This window comes from Odocoileus virginianus, chromosome 21, assembly GCF_023699985.2.
Source record: "Odocoileus virginianus isolate 20LAN1187 ecotype Illinois chromosome 21, Ovbor_1.2, whole genome shotgun sequence".
Taxonomy (NCBI): Eukaryota; Metazoa; Chordata; class Mammalia; order Artiodactyla; family Cervidae; genus Odocoileus; species Odocoileus virginianus.
Genome location: NC_069694.1, coordinates 5,343,489 through 5,362,891, shown reverse-complemented (window position 1 = coordinate 5,362,891; position 19,403 = coordinate 5,343,489). Strand labels below are relative to the sequence as shown.

The following is a 19,403-nucleotide window of genomic DNA, read 5'->3' as shown; positions in this document are numbered from 1 at the left end:
ATAATCATTTCAGGGGAAAGGCAAAATAACATTTCACATGTAAAAATGACTTATCATTTACTACTAAACTACCCATATTAAAAAAAACAACTACTCAAATACCTGTTTCAAGCTAATCAAATACCTGTAAGAAAGATGCAGAGTAAACTCAGGGAAAGAAGAGTTGGGACAGTGAAGAGCAAGAAAGAGTTTAAATGTGTTAGTAAAGTTATTGATAGTAAAAGTAAACTGTAGAGTAGTAAGATAAGTTTCAGTGGTTAAAGATATTTTTCTTGTTCAGAGGAAGGTAGAGATGGTGAATAACCTTACAGATGATTAGAAAGATTTAGAGGAAAGCATGTATGTTAAATTTCTAAATGGAATCATGAAAACATTAGAACTTGAATCTTGTAAATTCAAACACCAGCATGGAGGTGGGGTGAGAGGAGAATATAGAAAATTTTATCACTCTTAACTGATGGCCAGAAAGGCAAAAGCAAGAAAAAAAAAAGGATGGTAAACCAAAGACAGACAGTAAGGTGGCAGAAGTCTAAATCAGGTAACCAGGTTAGGTTTCATGGTGTTGCCTATCATCTATATAGATGCATATTCTAAATATGTAGAAATGATTATTTTCCCTTTTTCATTACTTCCTCCTCCATAAAAATAAGATCATTATTTTATTTTTGATAAATAATGATTCCTTGATTCCATTCTCTCTTCCAGCTCTTGCTGAAAGTCCAGATATTGCTTTCACTGTCTCATCTCGTTTTCTCACCTCCACCTGTTGCTTCCATCACTACTCTTTCTGCTGAAACTGCTGTTGTCCAAAGTTACCAGTGATCTCCACATGGCTGATCCAGTTTTCACTCCTGTCCTCATTTCCTGTAAACCTACAAATATCAACTTACAAACCAACATTATTTTAAATACAGAGGCATTGTAGGAAAGTTGTTGAAAGAGTAGACTGATAAAATGCCTTGGGTTTTAATCCTGACTGTACTTCCATGTTTAAAAGACTAACTCTGTGACCTTGAGGGAAGTTCCAAATAAGATGAAGATAATAGTACTTACCTCAGAGCAGCTTTGTGAGGATTAAACGAAATAGTGCATATAAAGGACATAGTACTGTATGTGGCACATGGTAAATAGTAAATGTAAGCTATTATTAATAGGCTCAAAAATGTTATTATTTTTTAAAAGATTTAAGAAATATATTGAATATTTGATACATAAAGAGATAAAAAAACATTACCACAATAAGTGCATAATTTCAACAACTTAGTTCAGTTCAGTTATTATTGCATAAGGATATAATAAGGGAAGATACTTTAAGGATGAGGTTTTTATTACAAAATACTTAATACATGTATAAGAATATATGTAATCAACACCTATAATTTACCACCTAACCTTGTAATTTACCACCTAACCTAACCTTGCAATCTTGATCACATTTTTGTTATCCTTAATACTTCTTTTCATAGTTCCTTTCACCCTTTGTATCCATGTGACTGTCTTGAATTTTGTGTTTCAATCTCTTGAGTTAAAAAAAAAAGGGATAGGTTTAGACAATTGTATATGTCCTTAATTGTTTAGCTTATTTTTCTACTTTATTGTGATAGTTTATTGTATGTATTCTTCTGTGATTTACTTTTCCATTAAAATTTTTTGCCATGATTTATCTTAATTGTATGTGTGTCTAGTTCATTAATTTTCATTGAGGTAGTTACAGCATGTACTTTTGGGGGCTGTTGTGTGAATTAAATGAGTCGATGCACGCTGAGTGCTCACATAGTGCTTGCGGTTACCTTAACAGTAAAGGTGCACAGAACGATAGCCATCATGCAGTTCGCTCCTCTTTACTGGTGCACAGAATGCTGCTGGATGAATGTAACGTGGCTTCTTTGCTCTCATGCCTCTGGACATTCGGGCTCTTTGCAGTTTGATACAACAGAACGCAGTACTGCTTCGAATGTTCATCTTTTTATACCCTTGTACAAGTTTCTATGTGTCAAGTATGTTGACCTAGAAATAGAATTGCTAAGTTGTAGGTCATGCTACATTAGATAATGCCAGTTTGTTTATCAAGATTATTGTGCCTGTTTGTATTTCAGCCAGTAGTGTATGCGTTACCATTTCTCTATACCCTTGCCAACACTAGGTGTTATCATATGTCTCATGCTTCATAATCCCATGGTTGCTAAATGGCATCTTGTGATTTCATTTGGATTCTGTTAATAACGAGGCCGCCATCTCCTCATATGTTTATTGGTTATTTGTATTTCCTTTCCAGTGGAAGTCTGTTCTTGTATTTTGCCCTTTTCTGTTTTTCTAATGGGCTGTCTTTTTCTTAAGACATTTGGAGGAATTCTTAAATATTCTTCATACTTAGCCTTTGTTGATTGTATTTGTTGGAAATACAGTCGCCCAGTCTGAAGCTTCCTTTTCTGTATATTGTTGCCTATTAATCTTGCGTGAGTGCTAAGTTACCTCAGTTGTGTCCCACTCTTTGCAACCCTGTGGACTGTAGCCCACCAGGCTCTTCTGTCCGTGGGATTTCCCAGGCAAGAATACTGGAGTGGGTTGCCATGTCCTCCAGGGCATCTTCCCAACCCAGAAATTGAACCTTCATCCCTTGCGTCTCCAGCATTGGCAGGTGGGTTCTTTACCACTAGTGCCACCGAATCATATAAATGCCTTAGTCTTTAATCATTAATTTTTCTGTAATTGATTGTTTACGGTATGGGGAGATTACAGTTTCATTTTATTAAATGTTTTTTGAAGTGGGGGAGAGTTGTGCCGTTTTCCAATAACCATTTAGTACTCATCCTTTCTTCATTGAATAGCATCTCTAGAACAGTTTGGGGGTGGAAAAATCAACATGTGCCCTTGTTTTGTTCCTTGTTTTAAAGGGATGCATCTAAATTTTTACCATTGAATATGGTGTTTGTTACAGGTTAGCTTTACCCTGTAATGAAATTCCTTTTGTCCTAATTTTTCTTAAAAAGGTTTGAAACTTGCATGGTGCTGAATTTTATTAAGTGCTTTTTGGTTAGCTCCTGAAATGATTCTATAGTTATTTTCCTTCAATCTGTTAATGAGAGGAATTAATAGATTTTCTGATGTTTAACTGGGCTTCCCTCGGAGCTCAGTGGTTAAGAACCTTCCCTGCCAATGCAGAAGATGCAGGTTCAATCCCTGGGTCAGGAAGACCCTCAGGCGAAGGAAAAGGCAATCTGCTCCAGAATTCTTGCCTGGGAGATCCCGTGGACAGAGGAGCCTGGCGGGCTACAGTCCATGGGGTTGCAGAAGAGTCAGACGTGACTTAGCAACTAAACAACAGCAACAGTGTTTAACTGCTCTTTCATCCTAAGGTAAATCCTAGGATTCGTCTTGGTCTGTGGTATGTTATCTTTCTTACACATTGCCAGATTGTTTTAGCAAATGTTCATTAAGTTTATAAGGTTTATATGAAAACAACTACTTAAAATAACTTTTAATCTTCACAGCAGAAAATATGGGTGCAGAACTGAAAGCTCCAATTATTAAGCAAGAACCTCTCCAAGTAAGAGGTAAATATATTTTATTCTATTTTTTATTATAATGGTGTTTTGAATTAAATATATAAAATTAGTTTGTATAGATATCTTTATAGTTATAAAGGTATATTCATTTTTACTTTTTAAAAAATATATTGACCATAAGGATTTATTCTATTTATAAACTAATTTTCTACTGAAATGTGCATTCTAATCATAAATTTTGTGGTAATTGTTATTTCAAAAGCCCAAAGGAATAAAGGCAAATAAAAATTATCATTTTTAGAAAAGTAATTCTGTACATTTTAGAAAAGTAAAGAACTAGAAGCTAATACCATATTGAAATCGAGATAGTTTGGACATTCTTGATTTCCATTTCTAGGAGTGATTAAGTAATGGAGGAATTCTTGTTTGCACTTCTCGTCTTTATAATTGGGCTATGGCTCCCATGTCCAAAGTAGCATATTTCATGGAGGTGCTAATTCTGTGAGTAGGATCACCATGGCTTCAGTGTCAGACAAAAGTAAATTCAGTTTGTAGCTTTAGCGTGTGCCAGCTTTATGGCTTTGGGCAGTTTACTTGATTTTTCTGAGTCGTAGTTTTCTCCTCTCTGGTGGTGCTGAGAATGGGACTTCTTTTTTGTAGGGTAACTGTGGAGATGATACATACTGTACAGTCACAGTTAAGATTACTTAATGTTGTGTTGCCATTAATAATCTGGGCCGGGGGGATTTCTAGATACTTAAAAGAAATTATTAAAAAGTAATTAAAAAAAACTAATCTTTTTGAAGAGAGATGTATTTCTCCTCTCTGAGAAGCTTATTTGAATTTAATATTTTAGGATTATTTAGAATAAGGTAGTTTAGAGACTTAAACTTAATGCAAAAGGAAACCTGAACTTCCTTATATTCTTTTTTCAAATAAAGTTTTGATTTTTATATTGAACTTTAGTTTTGAAATGTTCTTATTAACTATGATTTGTGAATTTTGACTTTCACAGTTTTTGTTTTAAGAGTCTTTTTACCTTCTTCAGTGGTGAATAATTTAGTCTTCATTTATTCTTTCAATCTGCAAGTACAACAGAAGACTTAGTAGTTACTAGATAGGAGAATAGAATGTGCAGTAACTTGGCAACAACTTGAAACAGAACACAGGAGTTCCTGCTGTTTTTCTCCTGCTTTTCCAAGATATGCCTATGTTATTCATCTATATCATGTGACTGAAAGTCTAACTTTATAAAAATGAACAAACCAACGTTGGCTGTAATTTATTTTTTTTTGGCTGTAATTTTTAATCCACAGAGTGTAACTGATGCCAAGTTGGTATTTTGTTATTGCTGTCTCATTTTTTATGAACAGTTTGATACTTGATAATAGGGGAATAATTTAATAGAAGGCAGTGTTTTGCCTATAATCTATAATTAACTTCCTATAACTTTTAACTGATAAAAATGTTCCTTATATATATTTCAGCTTTGTTACTTTATGTGAAATCGTTCAGTGAATTTCAGACTTTTTTGACTGCAATCCACATAGGAAGTACTAATGATTTAGTATATATATAGATTATTATATGTAGCTGAAACAAGTCTTCACAAAAAGTGCTGATTCTTCAAGGCTGGTTTCACCAGGGTTTGTAAAACACTGAACCTGCATGTGATTTTTTAATTGAAACTTCAGTTCATTTTCACTTAGACTTTCCAGGCAATTTAAATTGTACTAGTATGATTTAACAGACCAGCAATACCTTTGCACGGTGTCCTTAGACAAAGAATTGATCTTTGGCATCAGTCGGGAAGATCCCCTGGAGGAGAGCATGGCTACCCACTCTAGTATTCTTGTCTGAAGAATCCCAGGGACAGAGGAATCTGGTGGGCTGCAGTTCATAGGGTCACAAAGAGTCAGACATGACTGAAGAGACTTAGCATGCAAGCACGCACTGATGAACTCTGGAGTTAAAAGCTGGGTGGTTGCAAGTTTAATTCTGTCCTATTCTTTACTTGAAGTAGACTTTGTTTTCCCCGATGCCCTCCAGTGCATCAGGAAAAACCTGTTTTCTATGGAACTCACTAGTGACCCCACTTAAAAAGTAGCACATGTTCATCTTCAAATGTGACTTCCAGTGTGCATATTTAGTATGTTTTCCTTTTTTTTTTGGTTTTAGTCAAAGCAGTTCTTAAAAAGAGGGAATATGGACCAAAGTATACTCAGAATAATTTCATCACTGGAGTCAGAGCAATGAATGAGTTCTGCCTCAAATCCAGGTACGGTAATTTTTTTTTTTAATTTAGTGGTTTGTTCTATCTAATCTAAATAACCAGTTACTTCCTAGAATTTGTTAACAGCTACCATCCATGTGGAAACTTTACTATGGTTCCTTCCTAAATTGAAGAAATAGTTTTATTCAGTTAAGAATATTTTTTAAAAATGTTAAAATTGTTAGCTTATTAAACCGAAGACTGCTCCAGCTTGAGCAATTCACTCTTTCTTGGCTCCTTTAACTCAAAAAAGCAGGTTCTTCAAAAATCTATGTGTCATACAAGAACCTTAGGAGTTCTATTGTTAATATGTAGCAGAATTATCAATAAGAGTATTTGTATGTTAATATAGCTTTAAAATTTGGGGGTTTTTTGGTAGAGCAGTTTTATGTTTATGTTCACATTTCAGCTGTGGTTTGTGTTGAGTGTAAATTATTTTGCTTCTTTCTGGTATCTTATTATTTTCTTCTAACTGAAGAGATTTATTGAGGTATATTTTTTACAAATTTAAATGTTTTCCCCTCTTTTGTGTGTTTATCTAGGAAGGCTATATATTTAAGTGGAAGATTTCTTGGCAATTTAGACATCAGATGATCTAGGCTCTCCCTCCACCACCCCCACCATGGTACACCTTCTAGAGTATAAAGTTAAAGTCCCTTAGTCGTGTCTGACTCTTTGCAATCCCATGGACGAGTAAAGTAGGTTAGGTATAGCTATCTCCATATTATAGGCCAGGAAATATGGAAAGATATTAGCAATGACCTGGTTCATTTAGCGAGTCAGTGACAGAGCGGGAACCAGAATACGTATCTTTTGCTACCTGATCTAGACTTTTATCTTTTTATTTTTTGGCTGCAGCACGCGGCTTACAACATTTTAGTTCCCTGGCCAGGGATTGATCCTAGGCCACAGCAAGAAAGCTGGGATCCTAACCACTAGGCCACTAGGGAATCCCTCAAATTTTTGTTTATAGGTCTTTTGTTGCTATTACAAAATTTCCTTAGGAAGACCAGTGATCAAATTTAGAAAGACTTTAGCAGAGTGACTTGATGCACGTATCAGCCTTTCAGAATTTAAGAGAAAGGAAAATAGTTAAATAGCATGAAATTGACATATACTCTTTATAAATTGATACCTATGAATGATATTACCACTTAGTATTAGTCTGGACATGAGTTTGAGTAAACTCAGGGAGATAGTGAAGGACAGGGAAGCCTGGCATGCTGCAGTTCATGGGCTTGCAAAGAGTTGGATACGACTTAGTGGCTGAACAATGACAATTAATATGGATGCAAACAAATGACTATAAATATTAAGTTTACATTCTCAAATAGAGGAGTAATACTCTAATCTGTGTTCTTTCTACTTTTTTTTTCTTCATACATCAGATATTGCAGTGGTGTATCCATAGCAGATAAAGAACAAGCACTGAAAGCATTTGACTCACTACATACTATATTATGGTATCTATATTGAGTCAAGAGTAATTCTTGGTTTTTCAACTCTTTCTAAACCACTTTTACGTACAAAATGTCATCTTTAAATTGATTTTTACAGGCTATCCAGCTTTAGCTATTAAAATAAGGCTTAGTTAGTGGTTTTTATCTGCCCTTAATAATCCTGAACTATAGGAACCTTCTCTGAATAAATTCAACATATCTCTTTCTTCAGTGATCTGGAACAACTAAGAAAAATCAGACGACGAAGTCCTCATGAAGATACTGAGTCCTTTACTGTATACTTGAGATCAGATGTGGAGGCAAAGTAAGAACATAGTTCTTTTAGGATAAAATACAAGCTGAATTTGGAATTAATAGAAACCCATTTAGACAGACTCAGAATTTTTAAAATGATATGTTTTAAAAGCAGAATATATATGTATTTTTTAAAGTATTTACTTTTATTTATTTATTTGGCCGTACCAGGTCTTAATTGTGACACGCAGGATCTTTGATTTGCTTTGCGACATGTGGGTTCTTTAGTTGTAGCATCCAGAATCTTTAGTTGCAGCATGTGAACTCTTTAGTTGTGGCATATGAGCTCTTTGTTGTAGCATAAGGGATCTAGTTCCCCAACCAGGGATCAAACGTAGGCCCCCTGCATTGGGAGCACACGGAGTCTTAGCTACTGGACCACCAGGAAAATCCAAAAGCAGAATATTTTTACATTTGCAGATTGGTTTGAGAGTTACTAGTATGTATTAATTAGAAAAAAAATATCAGTTTTTTTTTAGAAAATTTGCTGTTGAATTTATTCTTATTGTGTAGATTTAATTTAGAAAAGTTTCTTAAGTGCTTTATATTTTTCCTAAAGGACCTATGGTTTGTTAAATTTTCATATAGTTTTAGTTATCTAGATTTAAATATGATTTTCATGAAGTCATTAAAATTGTATTACTGAATGGTGGCCATGTGTATGTACATAGATCTTTGGAAGTTTGGGGAAGCCCTGAAGCTCTTGCCAGAGAGAAAAAACTTCGTAAGGAAGCAGAAATAGAATATAGAGAAAGTAAGTATATTCAGTTTAAAGCTGAGTTAACTGAAAAGCAACTTGTAAATGAGATCTGTGTCTATAATAACGGTATCCTCACCTAGTGGTTGCCTACCTCTTGTGTTTGGCTTTGTTGGTTCTAGCAAATGCCAGTTTTCATTTTGGGTTTAATTATTTTATAAGAACAGTATCTATTTGTTTTCCTCTCTATAGCTTTTTAAAGATCGTGAGAGCAAGCAAAGCTAATTTGTCATTTCTGTAAGACATATGAATATTAAAACAGGGTCTGATTTGAAGATTGTACCTGTTCTAAAAGTGAATCCTAGTTTCTAAGGGGTTTTGGCCTCTCAGAAGAAGCAAACAGCTGTTTAGTATCTTTATATTCACAGATAAGCTAAAGAGAGCTGTACTTAAATCTACAGGAATGAAATATTTACTTTCTTTTTTTTTTTAATTTACTTTTTACTGAGGTCACATTGGTTTATGTAACATTATATGTTCTATTTCTGTTTACCCTACAACTTGATCACCACCAAAAATTTAGTTTCCGTCTGGTACCACACAGTTGATCCATTTTACTCATTTTTCCCTCAACCCTGCCCCTTCCCCTCCAGTAACCACTACCCTGCCCCAGATTAGTAATCAGCATTTATAGTAGGAGCCCCTTTTCCTCTTAACAGGAAATAAAATTTAGAGACCTGTGGGCATTAGGGGTACTCAGTTTTTTTTAATAGGTTGATATGTTTTTGAGGTATTTTCAGTAGACAGAGTTAGGAAATACTTTTTTGTTTCTTAAGAGAATATATGTAGGTTATTTTGATAAGCTTACTCCCCCCGCCCCCCCCCCCCGCCTTTTTTCCTTTTGTATGTCTTACTCTGAAAATCTTATTTCTTAATTCATTAACATCATTAATTACATTTTTTATTTGTTCTTATATGTATGTACACACACATATAGAGAGAATACAGTGTTGTCTCAAACTATCAGTCTCAGTATTCCTGCTAGTAAGGTGATTTAAGATTTCTGTTTTTCTTTTTGTCTTTACTGAATATCTCACTGGGGATATACAGTCAAATGCCTACGTTTTAAAGTCACTTGTAAAAAAAAAATAAAGTCACTTGTAATTTCTCACTGTATGGATAAACCATCTACTAGATATAAAAACAGGTTCGTTTGTTTCGTTTTGCTTCTGATTTTAAGAAATTTGATTTTATTTTATAATTTTGTAAAACATTTATATGGTTCCAAAGTCACCTCAAATACTTTAAAGACAAAATACTTTAGAGAAGTTTAGTTTCCATCCCTGTCTTCCCACCCTTCTCCCTCCCTCTAGCATAGGTGATTGTTTAAAAAACTAGTTTGAGTGTTATTTTTACTAAAGTAGCATATATACTGGTAGTTTAGACCCTCCTTTTCATAAATAAGGCATAGTCTATGTCTGTCTGTGCTTGTGTTTTTAGCTTGATTATATGTCCCAGAGAACATTCCATAGCAGGAAATAGAGAGGTTTCTTCATTTCTTTTATAATACTCCCATTTTGGTGGGTGCACCATAGTTTATTCAGTCATTTTCACCTAGGTCATTTCCAGTTTTTTACTGTTAAAATGATGATGCTGTGAATAGCCTTGTACATATATTAGAGGACATACTTAAAGTACAGAATTTGAGAAAGCACACTAATAAAATATTTTTTCCTTATTTTTAAACTTTGAGCTGAAGGTGGAGGATTGGTTCTTTTATCAGGCTTAAATAACTCATCTTGCCGACCTGAAACTGCACTTGTCTGACAGTTCTCCTGTCCCTCTAGCCCCTGGTAACTGCTCTTCTGTTTCTGTGAATCTGCCTCCTGTAGATACCACGAGTCATACAGTGTTTGTCTCTTTGACTGAGTTACCTCACTTAGCATAATGTCCTCAAGGTTCATCCGTGTGACAGTATTTCCACTGTATTTATATACCACATTGTTCAGCATTTATTTGTCCATGGAGTTTTGGTTGCTTTCACTTGCCCATTGTGAATGGTGCTACTATAAATTAGGGTGTGAAAATAACCTCTTTGAGACAGTGCCTTCATTTTTTTTTTGATATATACCCAGAAGTGGTATTACTAAATCATATGATAGTTTTTAATTTTTTGAGGAACTTCTATATTATTTTCCATAGCAGTTGCAATATTTTATAATCCTACCAGTATAGTCAACATCTCCAATTTTTCTGCATTCCTTGCTTACACTTGTTATTTTCTTTTTCTCTTTGTTTTTGTTTTGTGATAGTAGCCATTCTAATGGCTGTGAAGTGATACCTCATTGTGGTTTTGATTTGCATTTCTCTGATGATTAGTGATCTGAGCATCTTTTCATATGCTTATTGGCTAGCTGTATATCATCTTTGGAGAAAAGTCTATCCACGTCCTTAGCCCATTTTTTAATCAAGTTGCAAATTCAGATTTCTTACCATCACCTGATATTTTTGTTTGTATCTGGGAGAAGACTGTTTAACATAGTCTTAGAATAATTGTGTTAATCTAAAATGTGAAAGGATAAGAATATGTATGAGCTAAATGTATTGCATAATTCTTTTTTTATAGGGCTATTTAGAAACCAAAAAATACTGAGAGAATATAGAGACTTTCTGGGAAATACTAAGGTAAGAATATTTTTCTTTTAATGTTATGTTGAGTATGTGTTTCACAGAAAATCCTAGTATCTGCCCATGATGAAAATCTAGCATGTCTGTGATCCTATTCCAAGGTAGATCTAATCTGCTAAAAAAATACCTTATCTTTCCGTTACCAAATTTACTACCTTATCTTCAAGTGTGCCAGAATACTCTTATTTTCCTTCCTACCAGAAGGAAATTAATATTGGGACCAGTATAGGAAGCGTACCTTTACTGTCCACTTCTTATTTTCTCCTAAGTCCTTCATTGGACTTGGATTCCCAAGAGCTCTTATCAAAGCCACCGACACTTCCATGATGCCACATAGTCATGTTCAGAGTCCACCTTGCATTTAAATTGAGCTGGAGGTGTCTCCTGTCAAGAAGTGAGCACCATACCTGGAGAAAGGGCTAGCTTTGCAAATTGTCTCTTTTCTTCTGACTTAAATTTGAGTCTCTTGCTTCCTTCTTGGAAAATTTAGAAATTAGCAATGATGACAACTCTAGTCATACCTTATTTGATGTGCTTTTCTTTCCCATTCATCTTATTAAAAGCCTCTTAATTTCCGTTTCCCTTGTGAGCCCTGCATTTCTGGCACCCTAGTGCTGCACTGAAGACCTGGATTCTCTTCAGTGGTGGGGCTTTTGTATGTCGTGTGAGTCACTTCTATGCCTTGACAGCCTCTGCCTCTGCCCCTGCCTCTTGCTGTGGAGTAATTTAGGCTGGTGAGATCTGCCTCCTAGGAAGACTTACTGCTAGCTTTATACCTTTTTTGCATGGAGGATCATCAGCACCAGATTTTTGAATAGCAGCTGTTTGACTTCTGAAATCTGTGTCTCTTAGAGCCCTTTTGAGGATTAATACTCATCAGCCTTGAAATGTTATAGATTTTGTATAAAATTTCTAAATTTCTATTATACTTTTTTAAAAAATAGTAATAGAATAAGACTTTACTGTTTTAATTTCCTACTGTTTCCGTATTCCTCCTAGGAACACTCACTCTCTCACTAAAGATGGCTGGTTTCCTTCTCTAAAACGTAACAGGATTATTCATGTTTCCTGGAGTAAAAATACCTTGTTTACTTTTTTTTGGTCTTTTTATTATTTATTATTTTTTATTGGAGTATGATTGCTGCTCAGTGTGTCAGCTTCTGCTGTACAGCAGTGAATCAGCCATGTGTGTAAACACAGCCCCTCCCTCGTGAGCCTCCTCCTCACCCGCCTACTTTGGACCCTTGTTTCTCTCTGATCCAGACACTTCTTACTCTGTTATGTTCTTCATTTTATGGCAGCTCCAATAGTGAAATATATGAGCTCACTATATTTTAGGTTTGGCACAAGCACTCTCTCAATGTTCAGTGTTCTAATTGATACCATTTCTTATCCCTTTAATACATTTTCCCTTTAATAATATTTCTACTTTTTTGTGCCTTTCCTTCTAATCCTAATTCTCTGAATTTCTTGGGATAGTCTTTCAGCTTACTGGAGTGGGTGGCCAATTTCCTCTTCCAGGGGATCTTCCCGAGCTAGGGATCGAACCCAAGTTTCTTGCATCTCCTGCATTGGCAAGTGAATTCTTTACCACTTGCACCACCTGGGATTGAAATGATAGTGTCAGTTTGAAATCACCTGTAACCCTTTGAATATTTTATGCTGATTTTCCTCCTAGTCCTCTGAAATCTCTCCATCTATCTACTATGGATCTGTTGCTTTTTGAGATTTTGCTTCTCTTGCTTCTAGATTTCCTTGGACCTTGTCGGTATTTCTGACCTAATTTTACCAACACATTTTCACCTTTTCTACAACTTTCTTTCTCTCTTTTTTTTTGGCTGTGCCATGAAGCTTACATAATCTTAGTTTTCCAGGACTCCAGCAGTGGAAGAGCCCAGTCCTAACCATTGAACTGTCAGGGAATTCTCTCTGCAACCTTCTTTCAGAGCAATTTGAGCTCAGTGAATCTCTCTTTCCTTATTATAACATTCTGTTATGGTTTAAAAATAACATTTTCCTTCCCTATCTGTCTTGTTTATTCCATATATTTTCAAAACTTTCTTCTAAAGAAATCTTTCTCACCTTCTACCTTAAGTAGCATGTTTTCATATTCTACTGTTCCTATAACAATTTCATTTTTTTCTTTTTCCTGTACTAGCCAAAGGATATGGTATATTCTCATTGTAGTAAAGTGCACAGACACGGGTTTTTGTTTATCAGTAAATGGCATAACTCAGAAATCTGGAGCCACGGTCAGACTTGATGTGTCACTTTAGAGCTTGCAGCTCCCTCTTTTGTCCTGTTGTCCACAGGAGCTTAGTAGGTGCTTTTTAAACCCTAACCTGCAGACCTGACTGCAAAGCATTATCAGAGTGCAAAATAAAAAGAAAAGCATTTTGCTCCCCTAATGCCACATCAGCCTTGTTTTTATCCTTTGTTCACATAAAACTTACTTCCGTCAGAATGTTGGAATGTGCTGTGTACTCTGCCGAAAACTCTCCCAGGTTTCCGCTGGCTGCTTCCTCCCATCGCGGAGCTCCTTTCCCTAGTGCTCTAGTCAGGCAGCCCTCCCGTCGCGCCCCAGCGCTGCTCTCCCCGTCTCTGTCTCAGTTTCTGAGTGGTGTCTGCCACTCCCAGGGGTGGCGGGTCTCCTCCCCTCTCCCTGTGCTAGACAGTGAGGTCTGCGAAGGCAGGGACTCTGTTCTTCCTCTTGTGCTCCGGCATCTAGAACTGAGCCAGGCATGCAGTGCTTGCACAGTAAGTATGTCGTGAATAAACTACATGAGGCAGAATACATGACTCGCTTTAACGGAAAAGTGAAGTACAGCAGTAAGGGTGGAGCAGCCTGAGTATTCTCGGGGGATCGAGGAAGGCTACATAGAAGGGCAGCCCTCGGCCAGATACGGAAGGAGGTGAGGGAAGCTTAGAGAGCTTACAGTGACGTGTGAGAGCCTTACGGGCGAGGAAAGAGCGGGAAAGAAACACAGAAAGTGTAAATTCAAGCAGTAGCCGAAGAGGACTTGACCGAAGGAAAATATTCTCCTGAATACCTTCTCTCCCTGTTTGATTTCCTTTTGTTTTGTTCAGTTCAGGGACTAAACACGGTGTTACCATTTGAGGGCTTCAGTCCTCAGAGAATAGTCAGGAGTTAAAGAGGGCAACAGGCTTACTGGCTTTGGCTGTTCTTGTTTTAAACGTTAAGAAGTTGCTCAACAAATGCAAAATTTTAGGTTATTTCAGTTCAGTATATTTTTATCACTTTATTTCTGTTTTTTAATGTAACCAACTCATAATTTTTCTGGGAGTAGACAGGAAATGAATTACAAGGAAATAAACAGCATTCTGGAAAAGGATCTACATGCACTTTCAATTTCCATCTTCACACAATTTAAAGAGAAAAGTCTAGAGAAAAAGAAATAAGTAAATCTAGTTGTGAAGAGGCATTGATAGACAAGATATTTTCTGGTGTGTCAGAGTCGCATATATATCATCATAGTGCCTTTTTGGAAAATGTTAAGAGTTTTTCTGTTTTTGTTTTTATAGCCACGCTCTAGAACAGCATCAATTTTTTTAAAGGGGCCAGGCAAAGTGGTGATGGTTGCCATTTGCATGTAAGTACTGAAAAATGAACCTTTAAAAATCGAATTCTTTTTAAATAATTAAATAAATAATTAAAATTTAATTCTAAATTTTTAAATTTAGTTATGTTTTTAATGTATATATATAAATGTATAAATTTATTACTTCGTATCTAGATAAAGATAAAAGTGCTATCTGAAATTTTTTCTTCTATTTTCATTGGTGTTTATAGAAATCTTTTTTAAAAGTTGAGTTGGCCAAAGTTACATTCAGAGCAAACCAGGCTGCACTGTGGCTACTGAAGAGCATCTGCCCTCTTTATTTTTCTCCCATTTAACCCTGGTAGAGCATAACTGATACGTTTGCCTGTTTCTTTTCTCCTCTGTCGTCTTGATCTCTATTATTTTGCCTACGTTTTAACCTATTGTACTGAGTGATCTATTTTAGGATGATTATTTAAGAGCATTAATTTGTAGTTCATTAGTTTGTGCTTTTATTTCTAAGATACATATACTACCTGTGTCTGGAATTTTGATGTGGTCTGGAAACAAAGATAAAATACGTAGTTCTTATCGTCAAGGACTGGAGGGGCCCTAGACTTAGAGTCATTTATGATAACACAGATAGTGGCAGTAGGGGTGGAGAGACGTGGCTAGGTTCAGAAAGCATTTAGGAGCACTGGTCAGTGATGCTGCCCAGGTCTCTGGCTTGGACACTCGGGTCGATGCTGTGCTGTCGCTGAGGAGAATGGAGCGCTGGGAGGAAGAGTCAGGGCGGGAGCGAAGAAAGTAATGGGTTCCTTTTTGAATCTGAGGTATTTATAGGGCACCCAAGTAGAGCTGGTCAACAGAAATAATTTTTTTGTCTGTAAAGTGGGATTAGCAGCTAAAGCTTTTTGTATTGGAGGAAAGTAATGTAGGGTATGTATACTGCCTAGCATCGTTTCTGTTACATAATATGCACTTGATGATTATTATTGTTAATATATATTGGTTTGAAGCTCAGGAAGGAGATCTGAATTTGAGATAAAGAATAGAGAGTTATTAGTATATAGGTAATAATTAAAGCCATAGGAATACTTAGGATCACCTGGAGAATGTATGTGTATATACATTATAATGTATGAGGAAGGAAAAGCACTCCTGAATAAGCCTTGAAGAATGCTCACATTTAAGAAATTGGTAGAAGGAAAAAAAAAAGCCTTCAAAAGAGACTGAGGAAGAGTAAAGAGAAAGGTAGGAAGAAAACCAGGAGTCTGGTATAAATCAAGAAGGACAGTATTGTAAAAAGATAGTGGCAAATGCTTCTGTAAGATTAAAGAAAATATTAAAAATGTTTTCAGGAATTTAATAGCAAGAAACAGTATATGGTTAAGAACAATCTTATGAGGTGTTGGTGGCAGAAGCCATTGTTTAGTGGGTTGAAGACCAAATACAGAATGAGGAAAACTGAGACAGCAAGAGCAGATACAATTCTTTTAAGAAATTATATGAAGAGGAGAGGAGTAAAGGGTAGCTGGAAGGGGATGTATAGATCCTCATTTATTTCTTTTTATTTACTTGAAAATTATTTATTTATTTGGCTGCACTGCATTTATTTAGTTGCAGCAGTGGGACCTTTTAGTCGCAGCTTGAAAACTCTTAGTTGCTGCACATAGGAGTCTCTGACCAGGGGTCAAAGCCAGGTCTCCTGCATTGGGAGTGCAGAGTCTCAGCCACTGGGGCACCAGGGAAGCCCCCTGCCCCTGTTTGCTCATTTATAAAATGAGGATGTTATTACATATTAATATTTGTATAATAGTTACAGTAAAACATAATAAGTAACTTAGTGTCTGAGATAAATGCTACTAGTTGTTATTGTTAGAATCTGAGCACAGCTAGCTTCCTCAGGAGATAACCATGTTTGTTTTAGCATTATGATCTTCCAGTATGACCCAGGCTATTTTGTCTGGCCTTGTTTTCACCTCTCGCATCTGCCTGATTAAATAACCTGACCTTCACCAGCGTCATGTCTTTGACAGTGACCTGCTGAACAATATCACGTGTGATCCTCTTTCACCTACCTAAGACACAGCTTCCTTTCTAATTCAATTTCTAATTCCTCTTTTCTCATCAGTTCTTAAAATGTACTTAAGTAATTTGTTTGCACATATCATGCCCCTTTCATTTAAATATTTAGTGAAACCATAATCTATATTCTTCAAATTTATACTCTTGCCTAAAGCATAGTAAACTAGAAATCTGTTTTAACTTACTTTGAACAAAATCGTGTGTGTGAGTATGTATAAATAAACTTTTGGTGGGAATTTTTATCTAAACCTGTGCTAAATTATCTTTTCTTTCTCTCCTAGCAATGGATTAAACTGCTTCTTCAAATTTCTTGCTTGGATTTATACGGGTTCAGCAAGCATGTTTTCAGAAGCAATACACTCTTTATCTGATACTTGTAACCAGGTGAGGGGTAAAAGCTTTCTTATTAATTTAAAGTAACATTTTTTGATATTTTAGTCTAAAAGTTGACATTTTAAAAACTGAATGATTCCTACAGTTGGGTTGTAAAAGAAAATGAAAGGTGTTTTACTTTTGAATGATGACATACAAAGAAGTATGATCATAGTCTTTGAAAACTGATTGTAATGCTTTAAAAGCTTTTAACAATGAAGTATGAGATCATCAGATACTAGATGTTTGGGCAGAGGCTTTTGCAAAAGTGATTCTTACATTAAATAGAAATTTGATTTAAGAATATGAGTTCTTTAACTGTAAGAGCCAGTGGATTTGAGTAAACATATAAAATAGTCACGTGATTGATGAATTAAAATGATCTTCACAATAAACTAGTATTTTGATTTTTTTCCTTGAATTTACAAATGAAAAATAATTTTTATAAAATTAAAATAACTTCTTAGACTCCCTTTAATTCAAATTTTGAGTACTACAAATCTTAGGCCTTTTTTAAGAATACAACATTTCTACTTGTATATCATTTCACATTTTAAAAAACATGGCCTGTTAAAACCTTTTTAGTTTTTATTTGTTTATCCGCCTGTTATATAAGAATGATTTGGGAAAACTTATAACAAAAGACATAGGTACATACAGTAAGAATATTTAAGACAAAGTTAAAAATAATAATAAAATGGTAAGGAGCAGGGAGAGCAATTTTAATAGAAATTAAGTCTGAGAACTCATATAACTCACTGTCAGATAGATTAAAACCTTTTGTAAAAGTAGAGAAAAAAGTAGGGACTTTCCTGGTGGTCCAGTGGCTAAGACTCCACACTCTCAATGCATGGGGCTCAGGTTCAATCCCTAGTCAGGAAACCAGATCCCGCTTGCCACAACTAAGAGCTATCATACTGCAGCTAAAGATCCCACATGCTGCAAAGAAGATCAAGGATCCCATGAGTGGCGCCCAAGACCTGGTGCAGCCAAATAAATATTTTTTTAAAAATTTGTTTTAAGATAAGGAAAAAGTACAGACACTTGGTATTAGTACTAACAATCATTTTCTTAAATTTTTATACTCAGTAATTAATAACTACTATTTATACAATATTTTGCCTGTTGAGTGGAGAGGTGGGTGAGAGAGAAATATATAACACACAGTACCTCTTTTGTTTTCAGTTTGTGTGAACATAAGAAAATTAAAATGTAAAAATAGTACATATTATTAACTTTAGTTATTAGTTGTTACTTAAAACATTGAAGACAATTTTTAAGTGTCCATACTCTGAAATACTATTTAGGGGTTTAAAAGCATGCAGAAGGGGGACTTGCATTGCATTCCAGTGGTTAAAACTTCATGCTTTCACTACAAGAGTCACGGATTTGATCCCTGGTTGGGGAACCAAGATCCCACATGTCAAGTGGCACAGCCAATAGATAAATAAAAGCATGTGGTAGATAGCTATGTATTGATCTGGAATAATAATCATATGACTGAAAAATCAAGTTGCAGAACATATGTACATAACTTATGTTTCCAGCCATGATGGACACATGGGGGTAGACTTAGTCTTTTGCTATAAACAGCTAAAAAACTATACAAAGTATATTTAACAATATTTTCAAACATTGGACATTAGCAGTGCAAGACTGTGATACCTGAGGAAGGGGAACAGGTGAATTAAACTCTATGATCTCTCTGATTTTTTGCTTGGAGGCACTTTTGGGATAACGGAGCAGGGTGGGTTACCCATCATTGAGTTGAGAAGGTAGAAATTAGGGTTCAGTGAGTCTGAGGTGGCTAGAAATTACAAGGCAGATTACACAGAGGAGGGAGCCATGCAGAGAAGAAGCTGCAGGAGTCTACGTAGGGTTTTCCTTGAGTTGAATCTTTGCTGAGGTTTTGTTGCACATGTATCAGGTAAAGCACCATGAGACTAGGCAGAGAGCCAGCAGGGAACATTAACCTGAGTAATCCCTGGAGCTCACAAAGGGCTTGGATTAAGTGCTGACATTCTAAGGTTGAAAGTTCTGACTGATTACCCAGGCCAACAGAAGGCTTAGACTTTGGTAGTAGGGCTAAATTATCTTAGTTGTAAAGTTTTAGTAGAACCTTTCTAACAAAGCTCTAGAGGATCATGCTGATTTGCAAGTAACTTAATTACGTGCCAGAATGAAGCCCTACACTTATTAAAAGGAAGACAACAAATTCCAGACATGCAGTATAACGTTCATGGTGTTCAGCACCTAATAAAAAAAATTTGTATTAGACAACCAGGAAGCAAAAAATTTGACATTTAACCAGGAGAAAAATCAGTCAATAGAAACAGACTCAATTGACATATGCTAGAATTAGCACACAAGGATAAATGGCCATTAAAGATACATTCATATTATGTATCAAAAAGAAAATATGAATATGGTAGATGCCCAGTATGCTATGAGATAGCTGGATGGCAT

General features: G+C 35.6%; 1 protein-coding gene across 5 annotated transcripts in view; it reads left to right on the top strand.

The window, feature by feature from the left end:
- The window catches only part of SLC30A9 (solute carrier family 30 member 9), a 74,218-nt gene that overhangs the window by 19,374 nt on the left and 35,441 nt on the right, over positions 1-19,403 (top strand). For 3 of the 5 annotated variants that reach the window (XM_020888256.2, XM_070451959.1, XM_070451958.1), the window contains exons 3-9: positions 3,492-3,554; positions 5,685-5,784; positions 7,450-7,542; positions 8,204-8,286; positions 10,856-10,914; positions 14,461-14,528; positions 16,847-16,949. In XM_020888256.2, coding sequence (XP_020743915.1) covers positions 3,492-3,554; positions 5,685-5,784; positions 7,450-7,542; positions 8,204-8,286; positions 10,856-10,914; positions 14,461-14,528; positions 16,847-16,949 — 569 coding nt within the window. Of the gene's footprint in view, positions 1-3,491; positions 3,555-4,703; positions 4,840-5,684; positions 5,785-7,449; positions 7,543-8,203; positions 8,287-10,855; positions 10,915-14,460; positions 14,529-16,846; positions 16,950-19,403 lie in introns of those variants that run through there. The other 2 variants (XM_070451957.1, XM_020888258.2) reach the window with 2 other exon arrangements.